This window comes from Callithrix jacchus, chromosome 8, assembly GCF_049354715.1.
Source record: "Callithrix jacchus isolate 240 chromosome 8, calJac240_pri, whole genome shotgun sequence".
Taxonomy (NCBI): Eukaryota; Metazoa; Chordata; class Mammalia; order Primates; family Cebidae; genus Callithrix; species Callithrix jacchus.
The window spans coordinates 72,257,589-72,278,300 of record NC_133509.1 but is presented as its reverse complement, the minus strand read 5'-3'; the positions used below and the strand labels follow the sequence as shown (position 1 = coordinate 72,278,300).

The following is a 20,712-nucleotide window of genomic DNA, read 5'->3' as shown; positions in this document are numbered from 1 at the left end:
CTAGCAAAAGCAAATGCTGCCAATGAGGCTGCTTCATAGTTAAAAGCAAACTCACTGCAAGGTAAGCTAAGCAGTTTTCTTCTGTGGTCCATAAAATAAGGAAAATTTTTTTAAAAAAAATCACACAAATGCACGACTCTTAAAGCAAAACTTTTCTCTGATGTTAGCTCTTGGTATAGCTGCTGGAAGTCCCAAAAGCAGCTACCCAACAGTGCTCTCCAATCGAATTTTAATTTTAAGTAATGAATGTAATCTCCCTCTAGGCATGCCAGTAAATTAGTTGGCAGTCCAAAGCATAATTTTAAAATTTGGGGGGAAAGCAGAAAGCTGATACAATGAAAAACTGCTGGTAGAATATATTTTTATTTTCTTTCCAAGTGTAGGATATGACATTATTGTTATTAAAACATCTGTTAAACAGTGCTATGTAATTTGAGGGTAATCACATATGAATAACCAAAGTTAAACCACCAGGGACTACTGAGAGACCCTGGGAAAGTCCCTGGGTGTGTGGAGGGAAGGGTGCGAGTAGATTGGAGGGCACTGGCTGGCCTGGGACAGAGAAGCTAGACACTGGTAGACCCTTCAGGAAGGATTTAGGTTTAAGCTGTCAGCTTTGAGGCAAGAGATGAAATAGTTGACTTTTCCAAGCCCCATCTGCTTCCACCACTGCTCTCCATTAAGGTGCGCTTCTGCTGATGGAGAGGAATCCAGGTCCTGACGTACCCTCCCTCACCCAGGTTTCCAGCCTCTCAGCTCTAGCACACAGGACAAGTAGGCCGGTGGGGAAACGCCGGGATCGCAAAGCACTCTACTGAGTCTGTGGCACCTAGTAGGACCTCAACTGCTCAGGTCCTTTTTGCTCTAAGGCAAACCTAAGAGCAGTCACGTTTCCCTCTAATTTTCCAACTCTTTGTGGGAAGCGTGCATTGCCACTCCCTTCCCTAGGCCCCTACCCCTACGGGTTTTAAAGTAGAGGTCCGGTAAAGCCTGAGGATCTTTGAGCAGCACGGAGCGGAGACCGCGCTCCCTAGGAAGAGGATCGGCGGGCCGAGGAGGGACCGGCTGGGGCTGAGCACATCCTCCAACAGGCGCTAACCGGTTTGAACAAAACAGTAACTCGGGGGCCACCGGGAGGCAGACCTGGGCGGGGGCATCATAACCGGCTCCTGGGGCCTCGGGGGAGATGGGTTACCGTCCTCCGCGAGGGCCTGGAGGGCACTTCTTCCTTCCAAGGCTGTCGATTGCCCAGCAAGGGAAATCGCCTTTTTCAATCTTTCTCATTTGAATACATGAAAATGCGAGTTGATTTTGGCAAGGCGATGCTCTCCCACGGCCAGAGGGACGGTTCTGTCGCCCGCGGGAGAGGCCGGGTGGGGAACAGCTCCGGCTCCGACATCCGGCTGCAGGTGAGCTAGGTCCGCGCCCGGGGCCGCTCAGAAACCTGGCGGCGCTTAGGCAGCAGTAGGGGAAAGGACAAACCCAGTGGCTGTTTTTGTTTGCTTCAACAAAATAAGCGAAAGCTCGGGATATGTTTGTGTGTTGCTTTTACACACACAGACACAGACACGGGCACACGCACAAGCACATGCACACACAGCTGGGAAAGGATATGACTGTACAGAACTGCCTGCAAAGCCCCGTCAAGTAGTCCCAGGGCCTCTACATACTAGAAAGTTGTGAATTGATCCCTTAAAGATTTAAGGATGGAAGGAAGGGAGAGAGGAAGGAAGAAAAATAAAAAGGCAGCGAGGGAACCGAGTTCGAACCCTGGCCCGGCCCTTGCTTCTCCTCTCGCGCTGGGGACCGCTGTCTCTCGGGGCCCTGGCCCCTTCCCCACCTCGGCGCACACGTCCAACTGCGAAGGCCAGGCACACGCAACTGTGACCCCTTGTTTCCAGCGTCTCAGGACTTCCTCACTTCTAAGCTGAGCCGGGTCCCAGTCGGGGTCGGCTTTGAACCGTGTTAACGACCACAGGTCTTAGTTTCATTGCATCCGATTCTCCCTTGCAGAAGAAGGACTTAAGCTTCTTATCTGGGTGGGGGGCGGGGGCCCGCGGGGTAAGTCGGACCACCCCACACCAAGCGTGTCTGGGCCGCTGCGGCCGCCACCTGACAACAACCCCGTCCGGGGAAGGGTAGGCAAGGAAAGCGGGAGGCGAGGCAGCCACAGAGGGAAGCTCTGGTGAGACTCCAGTGGGACCGCAGAGCCCCGCAGGCCCGGGTCCTGCTTTCTGCCCACCCTGCGGTCCTGCTAAATGGCAAAGACCCGGTCGCCGCGAGAGGCCGCCGGCTGGGCCAGAGGCCGGAGTCCGCGGCCTTTCCTTCCACCTTCCGCCGTCGTCGCCCTCTGCTTCTCCCTGCCTGGTGAATATCTGCGGAAGGGGCTCCCAGCCAGATTCTGCTGGGAAGTGTAAGCTGAGGCAGCCCAGCGTGGTCAAAGGACCTAGTGCCACCCGGGCACTGCGGGACTGCGCCAGGAGCAGGCCCCACAGGTGTAGCAGGCGCAGCTTCCGGGAAGGGCGGAGCCGCTTCCTCCGCTGGCGGCCACCTGGAGTACCCGCGCACCCTACCGTCCTCACTGCCGCCGCTAACCTCCACTTGAGGAGCCCGCCCTCTCGGCGACCTGGACGGCTCCAGGCTGTTGCAGACCCGTCCCTACCCAGGCAACTTTAGCCTGGGACACGCCAGGAGACGCCAAGTGTCTGCCTTCGTCGGTTCCCTGCCCTGAGTCCACCCAGCCTCCCCAGAGCTGAAGACAGGCCTGGTTTCCTCCAACGAGCAGCACAATCCTTGCAAAGCACAGTTTGCAATAGTGTAGGTGCCTGTTTGGGAAAAGCGGCTGGAAAAGAACAGCCTGCAGCCGCTGGACTTGGCTACCGACTGGCCAGCAATCCAGACAGCAGCATTAATTTATGTATGTATGTATGTATGTATGTATGTATGTATGCATGCATTTCCAAGTCAAAGACCCAATACGACTCTGCTGATTCGCCTTTAAACTTCGGGGAAAGTGACTGGTTGGCATTTGGGTATACTAGAACTTCACCTCCTAAATTTGTTAGGGGTCTTGCAGTGCGCTCACTGAGATGGAGAGAGTCTGGGAGCTGGCCGAACTGTCATCTCTCCTTCCACCTCGGCCTAGGCTCTAAGAACCTAAATTCCTGGCTGTGGTTTGCCTGCGGAGTTCAACCCACTATCGCCTGGCGGTGCTCCCTGGAGTGCCTGCGGAAAATTTCAGCGATCCCTCTCCACAACAGGAGGCGCTGTGTTTGTGGAGAGGGATCCATCCCCACCCCCTACCCCCGCACCAGGCCGCGAACCTGTGATCCCCGAGCTGGATTAAGGCTCTGAAGCTGACAGAGTCCATTCTGCACCACCGGTCTTGGGCTTTGAAGAAGCCTAGGAGAAATTTCGCTCTGGCCATCACGCTATGAACAGTGGATGTTTTTTTCTTAAGTCAGCTTGTTTTCTTTTAAGATTAGACTTAGTAAGTTTGGGAAATGGGCTAAAATAATATTTGATATTGTAATTGAGCCCCCTCCGTAAGGTGACAGTGTTTTTACCCCGCTTAACGCACCAGATTTTTGTGCACCATAAAAGCCATTACTATCTATAAATTGTTACTATTGGTAGAAAATACCCTAGACTTGCTCGATGTTATTGAAGAGCCAAGAGAGTGTTGGAGAATCACCTCCAGAAGGAACAAGGAAGCTCATTAGCACTGAAAGTCCCCCCACCCCCATCAGGCCAAGGAAGCTAAGCATCCGTGTACTTTACAAATGGAACTAAAGTCAGCTGCTGATGGAAACTTTGCACAAAAGCATTAGTTTCTGACACACAATTCGCAGATACATTTACACAAACTGATGGGACAACTTGCAGTTACAGGAGCAGGTTGCAGTAGGGAGGGTTCCTGCCCTACTGAGTTCCAGGTGAAGCTAATTTCATTCATTCCTTTCCTTATGATGTGACATTTCACCCACCACCCTTTTTGAAAAAAAAAAAAAGTTGTAATCCAATGCTTTTATCTTTTTTTATTTCCTTAACTGCACATCTTCACCCTCTCTGCTCCCCTGCTGACTTAAGAGAGTTGTTTGGTTCAGGGACTTAAAGTGATTCTCTTGCCAGATTTCAAGTAAGAGAGATTTAAAAGAACAAAGCACAGGGAAAAAGGTATTTGTTTGGAAGACAAGTTAAAACACATTTCTTAAATTGAGATTAATAGCAGTTTAAAAACTTTGCTAAACAAGAAGATTTTGCGGATTCTTAATTACTTTAGAAAGATTTTATTTTATTGTTACTTAAGGGAACCTAGTGCTTCTACAGGCAGTAGAACACACACAGGGTCACAGACACTCAGAAACTAACACACTCAGTCACACGTGCTCGGAAATACACAAACGATCACACACTCAGAAACACATGCACCATTTCCCAACTTATCACCAAGTCATTGCCTATCACCCAGTCACTTCAGTAGTTCTCTCTGCCATGACAAGTGGGCAATCCGCCACCCACGGCCCCATGAAAGTCAAGAGACTCTGCGTGGGGGAGACTCTCCCACCGACGTCCAGAACCGATTAGGAACCAAGCGAGCCCCTGAGATCCCAGCCCGGTCTCTCCGGTCACAGACAGGATCAAACTCCCCTGCAAGCCATCTCGGGCTTCTGCCTGGAAGCTCTTTCGCAGTGCAGATGCGTTCACGCGCCCGGGCCCTTGCGCTCCCAGCTAATGCGCGTGTTATGGAAGATGTCCCCTCCCCCTGACCTTTTCCTATCAGAAACCAGACGGTCGTCTACAGCTCAGTCCCTGAGGCAGCTGAAGGGGGGCGGGAGGAGGAGCCCGGCAGAGGGAGGACCGCCCGACTTGGGTCCGCCTGCCCTATCCCACAGACATCTGCTCTCAGTTTCTTCCTCTTTATGGTCGCTACAGATGACAAGGGGAGAGGAGCGGACCGAGGCTGGGGGAGAAAAAAAGTTATGTCATAAAGATATAAACCATAAAGGTGACTCACCTGCTCTTAGCCGCAGGTACGAGTTTGTGGCAGCGCCTCCGCTCTGCTAGCCAGGAGCTCAGGTCGGCCTAACGTCATTTGGCTCGGCTGACTCAGATGGTCGGGTTTCTAGTGACGAAGCAAAAGTGGGGCTTTTTTCCCTTTTCTAGTCTGAAGCCCAGAGGAAAGAAAAAAAAAAATATCTGTATTCTCCAGTCTCCTGGGGTTGAACTTTGAGTCAGGAATCAGGAAGGAGGGGGAAGGGAGCAGGAGGGGCGCGAGACTGGGACACAGTCGGAGCTCGGAGGGTGGCCAGTACCTCTGGGGAGGAACCCCGGTGTCACTTAGCCCACAAGGTCTCTAAGCTCGGGCTCCGACGCCACCGCCCCCGGCCTTCTCTGGCTGCGAGATTCCCATCCAGAGTCCTAGCCAGCCTGCCCGGCCCCGCCTATTTTTTTCTTTTTCCAAAGGGGGTTACACCCCCTCCCACCCCATTTCCCTCTTTCCCTAGCCTCCGGGCTTAAACCAATTACACTGCTTTGCAAACAAAGTGAGGGCCGGGCTTGGGGGAGGGGGCTCAGGGGAGGGGGCGCGCGGCCGCAGCGGCGGCGTGGCGGGGCGGGAGGCGCGGCGGCCGGACTGGCAGGCGGCCGCCTTGCAGGTGCACCTCGGGCTTTGTAGGTGCGAGCGTCTTTGTGCGGCGGACAAATGGGGAGAGGACGAGGAGGTGGGCACTCGAGCGACGTAAGATCCACATCAGCTCAACTGCACTCGCCTCGCAGAGGCCGCCCGCTCACTTCCCGCGGAGGCGCTCCCAGGCGCCCCGCTCCGCGGCAGCCGCCTGCCCCCTGCGCTGCCCCCGCCCGCGGCGCCGCCGCCGCCGCCACCGCGCACGCCGCGCCCCGCAGCTCCGGACTTGCTCTTCGCCCGGGTGGCGTTGGGCCGGCGCGGGCGCTCGGGTGATTGCAGCGGCTCGGCTCCCCTCCCCCGCCCCGCGCCGTGCAGCGCGGCCGCCCGTCGCTTCGCACAGGGCTGGATGGTTGCGTCGGGCTGGGTGGCTCCAGGATGTTAGGGACTGTGAAGATGGAAGGGCATGAGACCAGCGACTGGAACAGCTACTACGCGGATACGCAGGAGGTGAGAGACTAGGAGAGGCGGGCGGCGGGCAGGGACCCCCTGGAGCCCGTGTCGGGGGAGGCCGGGGAACGGTGGGTGCCGGGCAGGGCAGGCAGGAGGGCCGGGGGAGCCTCCTCGGTGCCACCGCTACCTGCCCGCTGATGTGGCCCCGGCCGGGCCTCGGCCGGGCCTGGAAGCGGGACCTGCTGCCCTAGTCTGTCCCGACTCTCGCAGCCGGCGAGAGAGTTTTAGGAAACTCCAGGCTTTGAAAACAGCGGCTCTGGGAAGCGCTTGCCTCTTCCCAGCGGAGAGGGGGAGCGGGAGCCGGGCCCAGGGTGTCGCTGGCGGGAGAGCGCGGGCGCGAGTTAGAAGCAACTCTAAGAAAGCCGGAGCACGCCCGCAAGGCGACCTCTTCCTCCCGTCGTTTAATTCAAAGACCTCTTCTAATTAAAGCGCCCTGCAGCCAAGTTGAGTGTCTCAATAATGAAACGATTTCTAAATTTCGTAAAACTTGTTCTTCAAAAGCCCTGTTTGGGGAGTAGTGTGTTTCTTTTTCTCTAAAACCGCTGGGTGGCGCTAGTGCGACCAGCATCTTCTTTAGAACTCCGGGCCCAGAACCTGTTTCTCTTCATTGTTCCCTTAGTGGCACGTTCTTGGGGTTTATTTTACAATGTGCATAAAAGGATTACAGGGAAAACCAGGTACAGGCAGAACTGCCACCTATTAAAAGTATTTTTGTGGAAACAGCTGGCGATTACCCCCCAAAAGTTTACCGTTATTGAAAACCCGTATTGGAACTGCCTGGGATAATTTTGGGAAGAGAGAAAGAAAATAAAACCCCAAGGTAAAAAATACTTCTAAGACGTGGACAGAAAAATATAGAATCAGGTAATATTTTGATGGTAACTAATTTATTTAGATTCATATATTCACAAATTTACCTCTGAGTTTATTTGCATACCATAGTTTAGTGGGTGTTCCTATTTAAATCTATTCTCCTGTTTTCAAAAGGGCTCATATTTGCTGATGAAAGTAAACTTAAGGACGTAATTATTCCTTATTAAATTATTAGAGGAGTACTTTTTAACATCCCTAGGTTCTGTATTTTTAAAATACTATACCTAATGCTTCCCCACATTGCTATGGATAAGGATTTTCGCTTGTTGATGATTTTAAAAAGAGCTCAGAGGTCTCAGAGGTTTAATTCTGATGTAGTAATCTCGACCCCACCATTCTATCAAGACCTCTATCGAAAAGTGTTTTCTTACATGTTAAAGCTGAGAATTAGCAAATACAATAGCATTAAGAAAAAATAAGTAGAATTTGATTTTAGAATTTTAAATTATTCAAGACTACTCACGGAGTTTCAAAATCCAGGCATTGAAATCATCATCAGCAATATATCAATATGGGGAAAAAATGATTTGTTTTGACAAACTGTGTCACCAAATTTTTCAAACAGGGGACTGTGAAGTGGTGACAAAATTAATGCAAGTTTCTGAATAGCTTGCAGAGGTGTACAGGTAAAGTCACGTTAAAATCAAAAGTATATAGCACGTTGAAATTATTATGGCACCCTCTCCCAGCCCTTTCTGTTTTTAGTTTTATTTTTCCAAAACTTATTTAATTTCTGAGTTTGCTTCCCTTTTAACATTACAGTTGCTACAGGTAGGTAGAAAACACTACTTCTAAATATGATAAACAACAAAAAGTCACCAAAGGCAATAAACTCCTAGGACAGTAAAGCCAGTTGTAGGGAAATAAATGATTCAGGGGGTCCCACGTCCATAGATGATTTGCTCTATCAGGGAGTTTCATTAACAGCCTCCTAGAACAACCGAAACCGCTGTGTGGTCAGCCAGGCCTACAGACTCAGGCGAAGAGGGCGTGGAGTTGGTGGTTCCCTGTGGTCCACCCCAGTGGGCTTGTGACGTGGAACCCATTGCACCCTAAGGGTGAAGTGAATAAGCGGAGGGTCAGAGATTAATTCTATTTTTGGAGTTTTAAAGACGATTTGCCCCAAAGAGCTCTTTGCTGAGGCTGGTTGGGGTGGATACTTAGGATACCGCCCGGTGTGGATGGAGGAGGCGATGAAGGGGTCCTGGAAGCCAGCCCCTGAGCCTGGCATGTAAGGCGATTACACATCTTCCTGGGGACATACTTTCTGTGAGCGCTTATCTTTTCGTGCCTGCCATGCTAGGATTTTCCCCGTGCTGTGCGAGACGCCTTTGCTCAGTCTGGGGAGGGCGCCTAGCCATTTTCCCGGGTGGGGGTGTCTCGTGTTCTGCAGAAATGCTCTGCACTTGCCCCCGTGTTCGCTGCGGGCGGCAGCCCTCCTGCGCCCACCACTAACCCCGCCCTCCGGGGCCTCTTCACTCGCTGTCTCCGCTCCAGGCCTACTCCTCCGTCCCGGTCAGCAACATGAACTCAGGCCTGGGCTCCATGAACTCCATGAACACCTACATGACCATGAACACCATGACCACGAGCGGCAACATGACCCCAGCGTCCTTTAACATGTCCTATGCGAACCCGGGCCTGGGGGCTGGCCTGAGTCCCGGCGCGGTGGCCGGCATGGCGGGGGGCTCGGCGGGCGCCATGAACACCATGACGGCAGCCGGGGTGACGGCCATGGGGACGGCGCTAAGCCCCGGCGGCATGGGCGCCATGGGCGCGCAGCCGGCAGCCTCCATGAACGGCCTGGGCCCCTACGCGGCTGCCATGAACCCGTGCATGAGCCCCATGGCGTACGCGCCGTCCAACCTGGGTCGCAGGAGCGCGGGCGGCGGCAGCGACGCCAAGACGTTCAAGCGCAGCTACCCGCACGCCAAGCCGCCCTATTCGTACATCTCGCTCATCACCATGGCCATCCAGCAGGCGCCCAGCAAGATGCTCACGCTGAGCGAGATCTACCAGTGGATCATGGACCTCTTCCCCTATTACCGGCAGAACCAGCAGCGCTGGCAGAACTCCATTCGCCACTCGCTGTCCTTCAATGACTGCTTCGTCAAGGTGGCGCGCTCCCCGGACAAGCCCGGCAAGGGCTCCTACTGGACGCTGCACCCGGACTCCGGCAACATGTTTGAGAACGGCTGCTACTTGCGCCGCCAGAAGCGCTTTAAGTGCGAGAAGCAGCCGGGGGCCGGTGGGAGCGGGGGCGGAGGCACCAAGGGCGGCCCTGAGAGCCGTAAAGACCCCTCGGGCGCCGCTAACCCCAGCACCGACTCGCCTCTACACCGGGGGGTGCACGGAAAGGCTGGCCAGCTAGAGGGCGCGCCGGCCCCTGGGCCCGCCACCAGCCCCCAGACTCTGGACCAGAGTGGGGCGACTGCGACAGGGGGCGCCTCGGAGTTGAAGACTCCAGCCTCTTCATCTGCACCCCCCATAAGCTCCGGGCCCGGGGCGCTGGCCTCTGTGCCCCCCTCTCACCCAGCACACGGCCTGGCTCCCCACGAGTCCCAGCTGCACCTGAAAGGGGACCCCCACTACTCCTTTAACCACCCGTTCTCCATCAACAACCTCATGTCCTCCTCGGAGCAGCAGCACAAGCTGGACTTCAAGGCATACGAGCAGGCACTGCAGTACTCGCCTTACGGCTCTACGTTGCCCGCCAGCCTGCCTCTTGGCAGCGCCTCAGTGACCACCAGGAGCCCCATTGAGCCCTCAGCCCTGGAGCCGGCATACTACCAAGGTGTGTATTCCAGACCTGTCCTAAATACTTCCTAACCCCCCGGGACTGGGGGGTTCGTCTGGCATGGCCATGCTGGTAGCAAGAATGAAAAAATTCAACAGCAAACAAAACACAAACCAAACCGACAACAGCATAATAAAATCCCAACAACTATTTTTATTTCATTTTTCATGCACAACCCTTCCCCCAGTGCAAAAGACTGTTACTTTATTATTGTATTGAAAACTCATTGTGTATATTACTACAAAGACAACCCCAAACCAACCATTCTTTTCCTGGGAAGTTTAATGATCCACACGTGTATATATAAAATTCGCCTCCTTCCTTGCCCCCCTCCCTTTCTTCCCTCTTTCCCCTCCAGACAACATTCTAGTCTGTGCAGGGTTATTTAAAACAAAACAAAACAAAAAAGGAAGATGGTCAAGTTTGTAAAATATTTGTTTGTGCTTTTCCCCCCTCCTTACCTGACCCCCTACCAGTTTACAGGTCTGTGGCAATACTCTTAACCATAAGAATTGAAATGGTGAAGAAACAAGTATACACTAGAGGCTCGTAAAAGTGTTGAAAGACAATACTGCTATGTAGCAAGACATAAACAGATTATAAACATCAGAGCCATTTGCTTTTCAGTTTACATTTCTGATACATGCAGATAGCAAATGTCTTTAAATGAAATACATATATATTGTGTATGGACTTGATTATGCACATGCTCATATGTGTAGACATCCTTCGTATATTTACACAACATATAGAGGTAATAGATAGGTGATATCATGATGCATTCTCAAGAGTTACTTGACTGAAAAGTTACAAGGACCCCAACCCCTTTGTCCTCTCTACCCACAGACTGCCCTGGGAATCAATTCCTCAGGAATTGCCCTCCAGAACTCTGCTTCTTGATTTGCAGAGTGCCATCCATGGTCATGTCATTCTGAGGTCACATAATGTGTAAAATTAGCTTCTATGGGTGTGTACCATTTAAAGAATATTTTCTTCCAGAAAAATGGAATATTATGATGTTGGAGGAGAGATAAGTTATAGGGAGCCGGATTTCAAAACGTGGTCCAAGATTCCAAAATCCTATTGATTGTGGCCATGTTAATCATTGCTATCATGTGCTTGTTTCATCCAGTGTTAATGCACTTTCCACAGTTGGACATGGTGTTAGTATAGCCAGACGGGTTTCATTATTATTTCTTTTTGCTTTCTCAATATTAATTTATTGCATGGTTTATTCTTTTCCTTTACAGCTGAAATTGCTTTAAATGATGGTTAAAATTACAAATTAAAATGTTAATTTTTTCAATGTGATTGTAATTAAAAGTATTTTGATTTAAATAACAAAAATAATACAATATTTTAAGCCGTGGAAAATGTTCTTGATCATTTGCAGTTAAGGACTTTAAATAAATCAAATGTTAACAAAAGAGGATTTTTGTTATTTTTCTTCACTTAACTAAATCCGAAGTGGATATTTTAAATACGATATTTTTCAAATTCTAGAACTGAATATAATGACAAAAACAAAAATAAAATTGTTTTGTTTTTGATTTTAACGAATGTCTATCTAGTAAAAAGCAATGAAAGAAAATCAAGTAAAGTGCATAAATTGAATTAATACTCCAAGAATTGAGATTTTTATGATTCTTTGTTCCCAGTGATGTTTACTTCATTTTTTTCTCACACCGGCTTAAGCCTTCTGTGCTTCCTTTGAGCCTTTCCACTACAAAATCAAATATTAATTTAACTACCTTTCCTCCTCCCCCAATGTATCACTTTCCTTTATCTGAGAATTCTTCCAATGAAAATAAAATATCAGCTGTGGCTGATAGAATTAAGTTGTCTCCAACAGCGACTCCTGAACCCTCTTCTCATTAAAAGAGAAACAAAACTTAGCCATCAGGGTAGCTCTGGAGGAGGTGGGAGGAGGGGAGTTAATTCGCTCTGGCAGGGGCAGCGTTGTGCCGACAAGACAATTTAGGTTGGCCCCTATTTTGCATTTTGTGAAGAAATTTTTAAAATTTTTATTCAAAAATATCTTACCTAAGTACTTAAAGTTGATTATTTGTTTGCCTTCTAAGGACTTTTAAATGCAACGTCACACCCCTTAGTTGCTTGGGATCACAAAATGAGTAATCTCCTTTGATAGCAGGCTCCCTTTCCAGTCCACCTATTTCTTTGTAAGTCTTGTTCGGATTGACATCAACAATAACAACACCAGCTCAAGCAGAGGCCGGCCTGCCTGAGCCCTTGTGTATGAACTCCATCCTCACCAGGGCTTGAACTTGGACAGCCTTTACTTTGATCGCCCCACTCGACACCGGGGACAAGATAAAAAGAGCTGTGTGAGTCGCTTAATTATAGCGTAATTGCCTTCCCAGATGAGAGAAAGGGTGCCATGTAGCACTTGAGAAAAAACCAGAAATCCCACACCCCAGCTCACTTCAACTAATGAAAGGAGGAGATGAGGGAAATTACTAGTTTGAGTAATTTCAAACCCTGGTTTGGAGGCCTCGCAAGGACATTAAAGTCCCCAAGAGAGGAAAAAGCTTCCAATCCCAACCGTTACTCATATTTACATAAGGTAAACAAACGTTGGCAAATTCAGCTTCCAAATGTAATATAAAGGCGTGGGCTTAGGCCTGGGAATCCCGCCCCCACTGAATCTAAGATGTCTAACTTCTGTGCTGTCCCCTTTCTCATTTTCAACGTAAAAGAAACATCAGTGCCTTGCCTTCACCCCACAAAGCTTAAGCTAGCCTTAGTTCTTGCTCTCTTACTTGCCGGAGACTTTTTCTAGTTAAGCGGTGAAGGGGGCACTTTGGAGGCCTGCCTCGGGAGTTGGGCTGCGGGGAGGCTGCAGGCTCAGCCCTACCTCGCGGGCTTCTCGCGGTTCTCAGATCGCACACTCAGCCACCTCTGGGCGATGCGACCTGCCGCCCGCGCGTTACGACGCGCGCGGGTTGGCGTCCAGGACAGCTGGTTGCCAGGGAAGGCGGACAGAGCAGGACAGCAAGCATCTCGAGGTGACAAGTGCAGTTAGTTCTTCATTGTTTGGGCATTTTCCCTTCCAAGCGAATAAATCTCCTGTTGAGCCCGGGACCTAAAAGTCAACAAAGAAGGCCAGCCGCCTCGTTACGGCTCCAGCGGCCCCGGCTGCCCGCGTTACCGCGGCTGCTCCCGCTGCGTAATCCCTTCCTCGGAAACCCCAACACACAAACGCCCGGGCGCCCGGGTCGGGGCGTTCCGGCCCAGGGCCAGGAGGAAAACATCTGTGGTTCCGAGGGAGTGCGGGGACCCTCCCCGAGAGCGCCGCCTTTCTGCCACGACCCACCCCATCCACTTTTCGTCTCGGTGTTTCCACATTTCTTCACCTCGCCAGCTCTTGAAGACCAGGGCCGGAAAGGGCCTGCTGACCGCCCCGCCGCGTTGTCCCGCTCGCAGGATTTAGGAATTTCGCCCGAGAGGGGGAGGGGTCCTCGGAGAGGGGAGGGAGGGGGCGGGGAGGGGCGAGGAGGGAAAGCGTTCCTCCCGACCCGAGTGTACAGCTCCGGAGGCACTCGGATCCACCAACGCCATCGAGAAAACACTTCCAGAAAAAAAGGAAAAATAAATGTTTTGGGAGTGTCAGGGGAGGAGAGCTGCAATTGTTACTCTCACCTTGCGTTTGGGAAGCGCAGGTCTGAAACATTTTTAAGGTGATAAAAAGAGAACCAAAGATAGGAAAGAAGAAAAGCTCATCGGTTCTATTCAGCAAAAACTAAACAACTCTCAAGTGTTCACAAGTAGAAGGAAGCTCCGTCCATTTTCTACATGATGACTAATACTGTGTTTAAATCAAAGACAAAATTTAATTTCCATTGTCCCTTTGTGATCCCCCTTATACAGATTAAACTGGTGAGAATTATTAGGGAAGGAGGGATTAAAACAAACAAGATCCTATTAAAGCTCCTAACCTCTGTTTTCATTTTCTGAAGGCTAGATACCTGATTGATTTCACTGTAAGTATAAAACACATTATTTTTATCAGAAGTCTAACAGATTTGAATGAGCCATGACAGAAAAGAAGTCCTGAAGTGATAAAAATGTAAGCCCTTGTTTTGGCATTTTGAAAAATTGGTCTCAATTCCACAAACATGCTTATTAAGTTTTTTTTTTTTTGCAAAAAACTGCTGAGATCAATACAAATTCCTTTCAATGTGAGCCAAAGTAGGAGACCTGTAGCCCAAATTAATTAACCTTTCCTCAAGATCAATTGGCTTTCTGTTGATTTAGCAGTAATATTGTAGAACATTTAGCTATAATGTATTTTAATGTGATACCTCAATGTCAAGAGGAAAAAATGTGTTGAAAAATAAAATTGCTTAAATAATTTAATATACATTTTATACATTTGTAAAAAATATTTTGCCTTCAAAAATTAAATAATTGTAATAAAGTGTGCTTTGCAACCAAATGGAGTTAAGAACATGCCTAATTACTCCAAAATAGTTATATGCAAAAAGGTGATTGTTTTAAAGATACCTAGAACTAAATAGGTAATCAAATTATGCTGAAATTGAAAAACAAAATTTTCTCAAACTAAAAGAATCGTTAGAATCAACTGATCCTCATGAGAGTAAAAATGTAAGAAAATGAAATGAAAAAACGTGAATATTTCACAATATTCCTGTTTATAAATAGAATCTATTTGGAAAGGTAAAGGATTTTTTAAAGTAGCCACTTATGCAAGTTTTATTCTCATCCACGATGTTATTTAGTGCATCCAAATAACTTTTAACAACAGATTACCTTAAATCTTCTGTTTTTTTCTTCCAAATAGTTAAGTTTGGGGGGATAACAGCCCCACTGGCTTTTCTCTTTTTAGCCCCAGCCCAGCGTGGTTCTTTGAACTTTGGCCAGCTGGGAGTGCAGCCCTCAGCTTTTTGTTCTCCACCATCATTTTACCAAGCAATACGGGGCTGGAAAATACTCGTGTCGTTCAATTTCAACTTGTAAAATGCATGCATTTTCCTATTATAAACATTTAAAAACACCCGACAAGGGAAAAATCCTCACTTGCCACCTTTCTTTTTCTATTTAACTTCCTTATTTCTTCAATTACCTTAGCTGTGACTACACTGTAAGAGCAAAGCGCATGGTGAGAGTGAGCTCACCCTTGCAGCCCCGGGAAATAAAGAGCCCTCCTTCTTCTAGGTGCCACTCTGTGATCTTTTGGGGTTCCCTATGTTCCAGTCAACCTACAGGACAGAGGCAAGATATTCTCCCTCAATATCCGGGAAGGAAAGGGCTTAAGTACAATCGTGCTGGAACACATCAGAATCCAGGTGGAACGCAGGTCAAGTCACTAGCGAAATCAAGTTAAGAACCAGGCCAGTGATACCCACGGCAGGCCTGACTCAGAGTTTAGGTGTGAGATTGCCTTGGTTTGACTTTTACGTCTCTTAACACCCGTTCAAGATTACAAATCGGGGGCTTTTTCTTTTCTTTTAATTTCTGGAACCAAGAAAAAAACAACGTGGAAATTCCCCCCAAAGCATTGCTTGGAAATACGGAACAATGAATTAAATTGGAAACCTCCTTAGTCCCCCTCTCCCCCTCCACACCTTTAAAAAGGAGTATATTTGTTACTCTTTTGCTTGCCAGCTCATATCCCGGGTCAGTTTTTTGGTTTCTCTCTCTTACACTAAAGGATTGTTTTAAAACACAAACAATTTAATGAAAAGACTGTAAGGGGCTTTGCGGCGGTTTGTATCCTTTGTATGTTTAATTTTAAAGGTCCATTATGCCCGAGGGAGGAAGAAGGTGCTCGCCTAGTCCCTTGCTCCAGGAGAGCGAAATTTCTTTGCCTGATTCAGGTGATTGGGATATTATTGGAACGTTCCCCTAGCTCTGGGTCCCACCTGGGGGACTTTGTGCCTCACTACCGCAGTCCAGCTATACACTCGTAAACCAATTGCGGCTCAACCCTGGGCGCCAACTCCCGCTGCTTCCTCCACAGCTTTTCGTAGGGGGAGACCGATTCAGGAACTCAAGCTGCAATGAGCCGTGTTGTAGCGCAGGGCCTCGTCCAGGTTTTCTCGTCTCTCCCTGGAGTCACACCGCCTTCTGCTGACACGCGCTTCCTTTGTGTCATGCCTGGCTAATATATTAATGGGGCGGATAACCCGGACCCTTCGAGGAGGGGAGGAGGGGACTGGAGATGGGAGGGCAGCGAAGGGAACCGAACAGCTCTGGTTGCTGACCCTTGGGCCAAAGAGCCCTTGGGCTGACCAGGGATGGGGGAGCGAATCGAGGAGGGGAAAGTTCACATTGGGAGCACTAAAAGTAAACTTAAATGCCTGAAACAAGTTTTAGAAAAGGTGACCTGATGCCAATGCGCGGTCCTGAGCACGAACTGCGCAGCCAGACACTGCGGATGCTCCAGAAACTGCCCCTACGGCAGAGAGGGCTGCGCGCCTGCAGCGGAGTGTCCGCACCGCCCCCCACCCCGGCCACCACCCCCGCGGCCAGGAGCTCCGCCGCGCTGTGCTGTGTGCAGAGTCACAGGTGAAAAGTCCTAACTGCGTGTCGCACGAAGGCCACTCGCGGAGTGCACACCTTCTCGGACGCAGGCTCATCAAGCTCTAGCCGAGCCAGCCACCTTAGATACTGGGTCCCAGTGCCAAAAAATAAAGACCGGCCCGCTCCCTGCCCTCAAGGAGAAGCCACCTTTCCCCACCCTCACCCCCAAAGGGTTTTGCGGCCTCCCAGTCGGAGGTCTTCACCCATCAGCCACACAGGTGGATCCCCTGCACTAAGCCAGGTGGGCGGGAGGCACTGCAGATCCCTGCCGCGAGGCCTGAAGCCCTAAGGACCCGCAGCTGGTTGCTCGCCGGGTCTCCAGTCCAGGCCTCTCGGGCCGAGCCCCCTCCCCGCTGGACCCTGGCCCGCCAGACGGTGCCCTGGTGCCTCGAGACATATGCTGCCCGCAGGCCGCGCGGCCCGACGTGGTGCTCATTGCCGAGGAGGTTCTCAGTCCATCAAAAGCCCGGGCTTTCTTCAGCCGTATGGGCCGCGAGGTGAACAAGAATGCCCGGGCCCCTTCACTTCAAAAGCAGCGATCAGGGAAAAGGCTCCCCAGAGAATTTTTTTTCCCCCTCAGCCTTTCATTCCTGATTTGAAAAAAAAAAAAAAAAGGCATCAGCAACTCCAGGGCCCGGGCGAGCCTAATGCCCTTTGATGGGGATTGAATTCATTATCTCCAATAACACAATTGTGCTTGGCCAACGAAAAGAGCAAAGCAGGGCTCTATCCCGCCGGAGGGGCCCGGCCGGGCGGGGCGGGCAGGCGAACAGCGCTCCTGGGACCCGCACAGTGGCGCAGTCCTGGCCCGCCAGGCCCGCTTCGGCGCCCTCTGGGCGCTGGGGCGCGGGCGGGCGGGAGGCTGCAGGACTAGTGGCACCGCCCGCAGGGACCACGCAGAGGGGCGGGACGGCTCTGTCGTTTGATTTAGATTTATTTTTCGTTCCTCCCTTCGCAACCATCCCCTGAGGGCGGCCTCCGCAGACTGGGTATATCCTCTCTCCTGGCCTCCAGCTGCGAAGCCAGCCTGCGTCCCTAGCTGAGCACGCGAGGTTCTCAGCATCCGGGCCGCGCCGCGCAGCCCCGGCGCAGAGCCGGCTGTACCGGCAACCTGGCACCGAAAAACTGGGCCCCCTCTGGCTTCCACGCCAGCCATTGCGGAAAGGTGCCCCAAGAGCTTGAGCGGGGACCACGAGACAGCAGATCCCTCCCCCGGGTGCAGGGGTCTGGGCTTCCGGCATGATGCCTTGTCCCCTCCTCTCCTGGGCCCGTGGACACTGCCTGGGACCACCACCTGACATGAATGTCGCCTCCTCCCGGATTCCACAGCCATCCTTGCCCTTTCAGCCACCTCCAGCCCTCGCCTTTCTGTCGTCTTGATTGTACCATGGTGGAGATGAAAATCGACTAAAACAGACGTTGCGTGTCTTGACCTCTTGTGTGTGTGTGTGTGTGTGTGTGTGTGTGTGTGTGTGTGTGTGAAAGAGAGAGAGAGAGAAGAGAAGAGGAGAGGAGAGGAGAGGAGAAGAGAAGAGAAGAGAAGAGAAGAGAAGAGAAGAGAAGAGAAGAGAAGAGAAGAGAAGAGAAGGGGGAGGGGGGAAAGAGAAAGAGAGATTATATTTTGAATCTTTAGGAATCATGAGCAAAGAAGACGGCGTCTGGTGTCTTAAGTCGCAGTTCAAGGCACTACTGAGATGCTTCCTACACAACCTTACTTCCCTCCTCCCCCATTACTGGGGAAAGTTCGGAGTGCAGTTTTGTTTTAGACAGACAAATAATAATAATAACAATTTACAGTCCTTTAAAATACAGAACACTTATTGAAATGCTCTGCGGTAGTAACTGTGGATTGGTGGTTCCTCACCAATGAGTCATGACTATCCCAACCTCCAAGCAATGGATTCTTCACCTTTCTCTTCAGAGAATTAGAGCCAGAACACACATGCTGTAGGAGGTATATAGACAGGTAGATAGCTATATATATTCACACAAATAGATATATCGACTTAGAGGAGCATCCACAAGAATTTCTCATCTGTACAACTGTCCTAAAAGCAAGGAAGTAAGAAATTGAGCAATTGCTAATTTGAGGTCAACCAAGAGAAGTGTTTCAGATTTGACTTTCAGCGAGGCATTATTTTCATCAGGAGTATAGGGATTAGTTATTTAATTCTCTTTAGCATAAAGTAGAGTAGTCTTCACAAATTCAACCCATTGACTCTGACTACAACCTTCAATGTTAAGGCCACCGAACTGGGGGTGGTGAGGTAGGGCGGTTTCTCTTGGTGTGTAAGATTAAAACACTTCAGTTCTTTGTTCCGGAGCTTTCTTTTTTCCCCTTTGTCTTATAGAGCAGCATCCTGAATGTAATTTACATTAAAACATAAATTTACTTTAATGAAGTCTGAGGTAAATAGTTTTCATTTACTTCAGAAACGATGTAAAACATTTACCTTGCAGATATTCTGAGTGTCTAATAAATAAATGCATAGGAAATTCTATTCTTTAGGTGAGTTTTAAACTCTGGATTCTACAGGTTATCAAAAAAAAAAAATGAATGACTTCTCTTTTGGACCCTTAGCCCATTTTTTATTAACTTACTAAAAATAGGTTTGAATCTTGGTGACTGGTTCATTTACATTGTGATGACTTACTTCAGTCACCTTTTATAAAATCTCTTTTGCAACATCAAGTGGAGGTTTAATCTTTGTCTTGAATTGTGCCACACACATCCCACACCTAGTGGACTGCTGTGCTTCCTTTGCATATTCATTGTCACATGCTTAGAAATACTGGGAAGAGAAAGGCATTTATACAGGGTAAATATGGCAGTGAATTAGATTTTACACATTAACAATTTGAATAAGAGTTTAACATAATATGTATAATCAGAGTAAGTTATATGTAAGTATAGCTATTTAAGAATTAATTTTCATGATATTTTGAGGACTTCAGAGGACTCAGGACCCAGGGTAAGAACTATTCCCTGCATAACAATATGTTCAAAACAACCACCAAAAAACCTTTAATTCTGACAGATAGTCACCCGACCACAGAAGCTACAGGACAGGCCTGTGGCTTATCACATAAACAATTAATCTAGTGTCTGAGCACACATAAAGGATTATGTGGCTTCAGGTGAGCAGGGCCCCATAGGATGGATGAATTACTAAACAAAAGATACTATGATTTTCACGTAGATGTCTTTGGCCATGGAACAGAATTAGGAAGAAAGGAGATGCGAAACATTTCAACAGAAATGAAAATCCAATGTAATCTAAAGTGCAACTCCAAAGCCCATTTCAGCCTTGAGAATATCTCAATCATGAAGCCATGGAAAGTAGCGATGGAAAAGACCCTTTATGTCTTCTAGTTCACTCATCGGCAAGATTACTCTCCTCAGAATATTCCCAAGCCATGTCTTGAATAGGTTTAAACATCAAGAATTGAAGGACTCCCTTCCACTTCTCGAGTTTCTTGGATAAATTATATTCATGGTGCAAAACATTTTGCCAACTGATTATTTTCTCTGTTATTTATTAAGGTAAAATTGTCTTGCATTTTAAACATGCCTCTTTTAGGATCCATTTTTATTAGTTCTCAAACCGGTTTCAGATACCCAAATGCTTGTCTCTTTATTTATTTAGCCAGCCTATACATACGTACTTTATTTAGTTCCTATATAAGATTGATCCAACCAAAATCCTAGTTGGGAAACTTCCTTTAATATGTATTAAGCATTTGATTTTCTATTCTTAATACTGAGAGTAAAATAATAAATTTAAATCTCAAATTCCTTTGAATGATACCAGCATTATAAACATGAGACTTGATCCATTTGTGAGACGTCACCCAAATGCTAAGTCGTGAAGTTTCTTTGCCTTTTAATTTATGATAAGACATCATAGGACCTCAACTTCTTAAAATATGGTAAACTCTTAAATTATAAGAAAGAAAAACTAGAAACCAATTTGGAGTTGGTTCATTGAGAATACTGTTCCTCTTACTGGAGAGATTTGAGTGTTTGTTTCTTGTGACCCAGAGATTTACATGTGTCCTATCAGGAATACATTATATTCAGAGTTTTTAATAGCAAATAGACCAAGGCAGTTAATTGTAAAACTTCTCTATTTCAATTGCAGAGATTCAGAAGCTGGAACTGGAGTGCTGCATTATGATTTGGCATCCCATACTCAGAACCAGACTCTGGCCCCCAATGTGCCAAAGGAGTAGCCCGCCCTCTCAACAGTGACCTTGCTATGTCCAGGCTTACCGGTCTTTTATACTTCATCATTTCCGCTGAGTCAGGAAATTAGGAAGGAAACGCTCCTTTGGTCTGACA

The 20,712-nt window shown here is 48.8% G+C and overlaps 2 protein-coding genes across 7 annotated transcripts in view; one reads left to right on the top strand and one right to left on the bottom strand.

Annotated features, from left to right (window-relative positions):
• Positions 1–5,787: 5,787 nt before the first annotated feature.
• FOXA1 (forkhead box A1) lies at positions 5,788–11,655 on the top strand. The gene is made up of 2 exons (XM_017977060.4): positions 5,788–6,133; positions 8,507–11,655. Exons 1-2 carry the CDS (start codon positions 6,062–6,064, stop codon positions 9,836–9,838), a joined length of 1,404 nt encoding a protein of 467 aa, XP_017832549.1. The 5' UTR covers positions 5,788–6,061; the 3' UTR covers positions 9,839–11,655.
• The window catches only part of MIPOL1 (mirror-image polydactyly 1), a 413,275-nt gene continuing 401,593 nt past the window's right edge, over positions 9,031–20,712 (bottom strand). For all 6 annotated transcript variants that reach the window (XM_054240619.2, XM_078334795.1, XM_035260365.3 and 3 more), the window contains one exon: positions 9,031–19,162. In XM_054240619.2, the coding sequence (XP_054096594.2) occupies positions 19,146–19,162 (17 nt within the window). In that variant the 3' untranslated portion in view covers positions 9,031–19,145. The remainder of the gene's footprint in view (positions 19,163–20,712) is intronic.

Bases quoted from the DNA above. Each gene is read 5' to 3' on its own strand.
- FOXA1 (XM_017977060.4), top strand. From the start codon at position 6,062: ATGTTAGGGACTGTGAAGATGGAAGGGCATGAGACCAGCGACTGGAAC. The intron at 6,134-8,506 runs GTGAGAGACTAG...TCTCCGCTCCAG, and splicing joins ACTACGCGGATACGCAGGAG to GCCTACTCCTCCGTCCCGGT.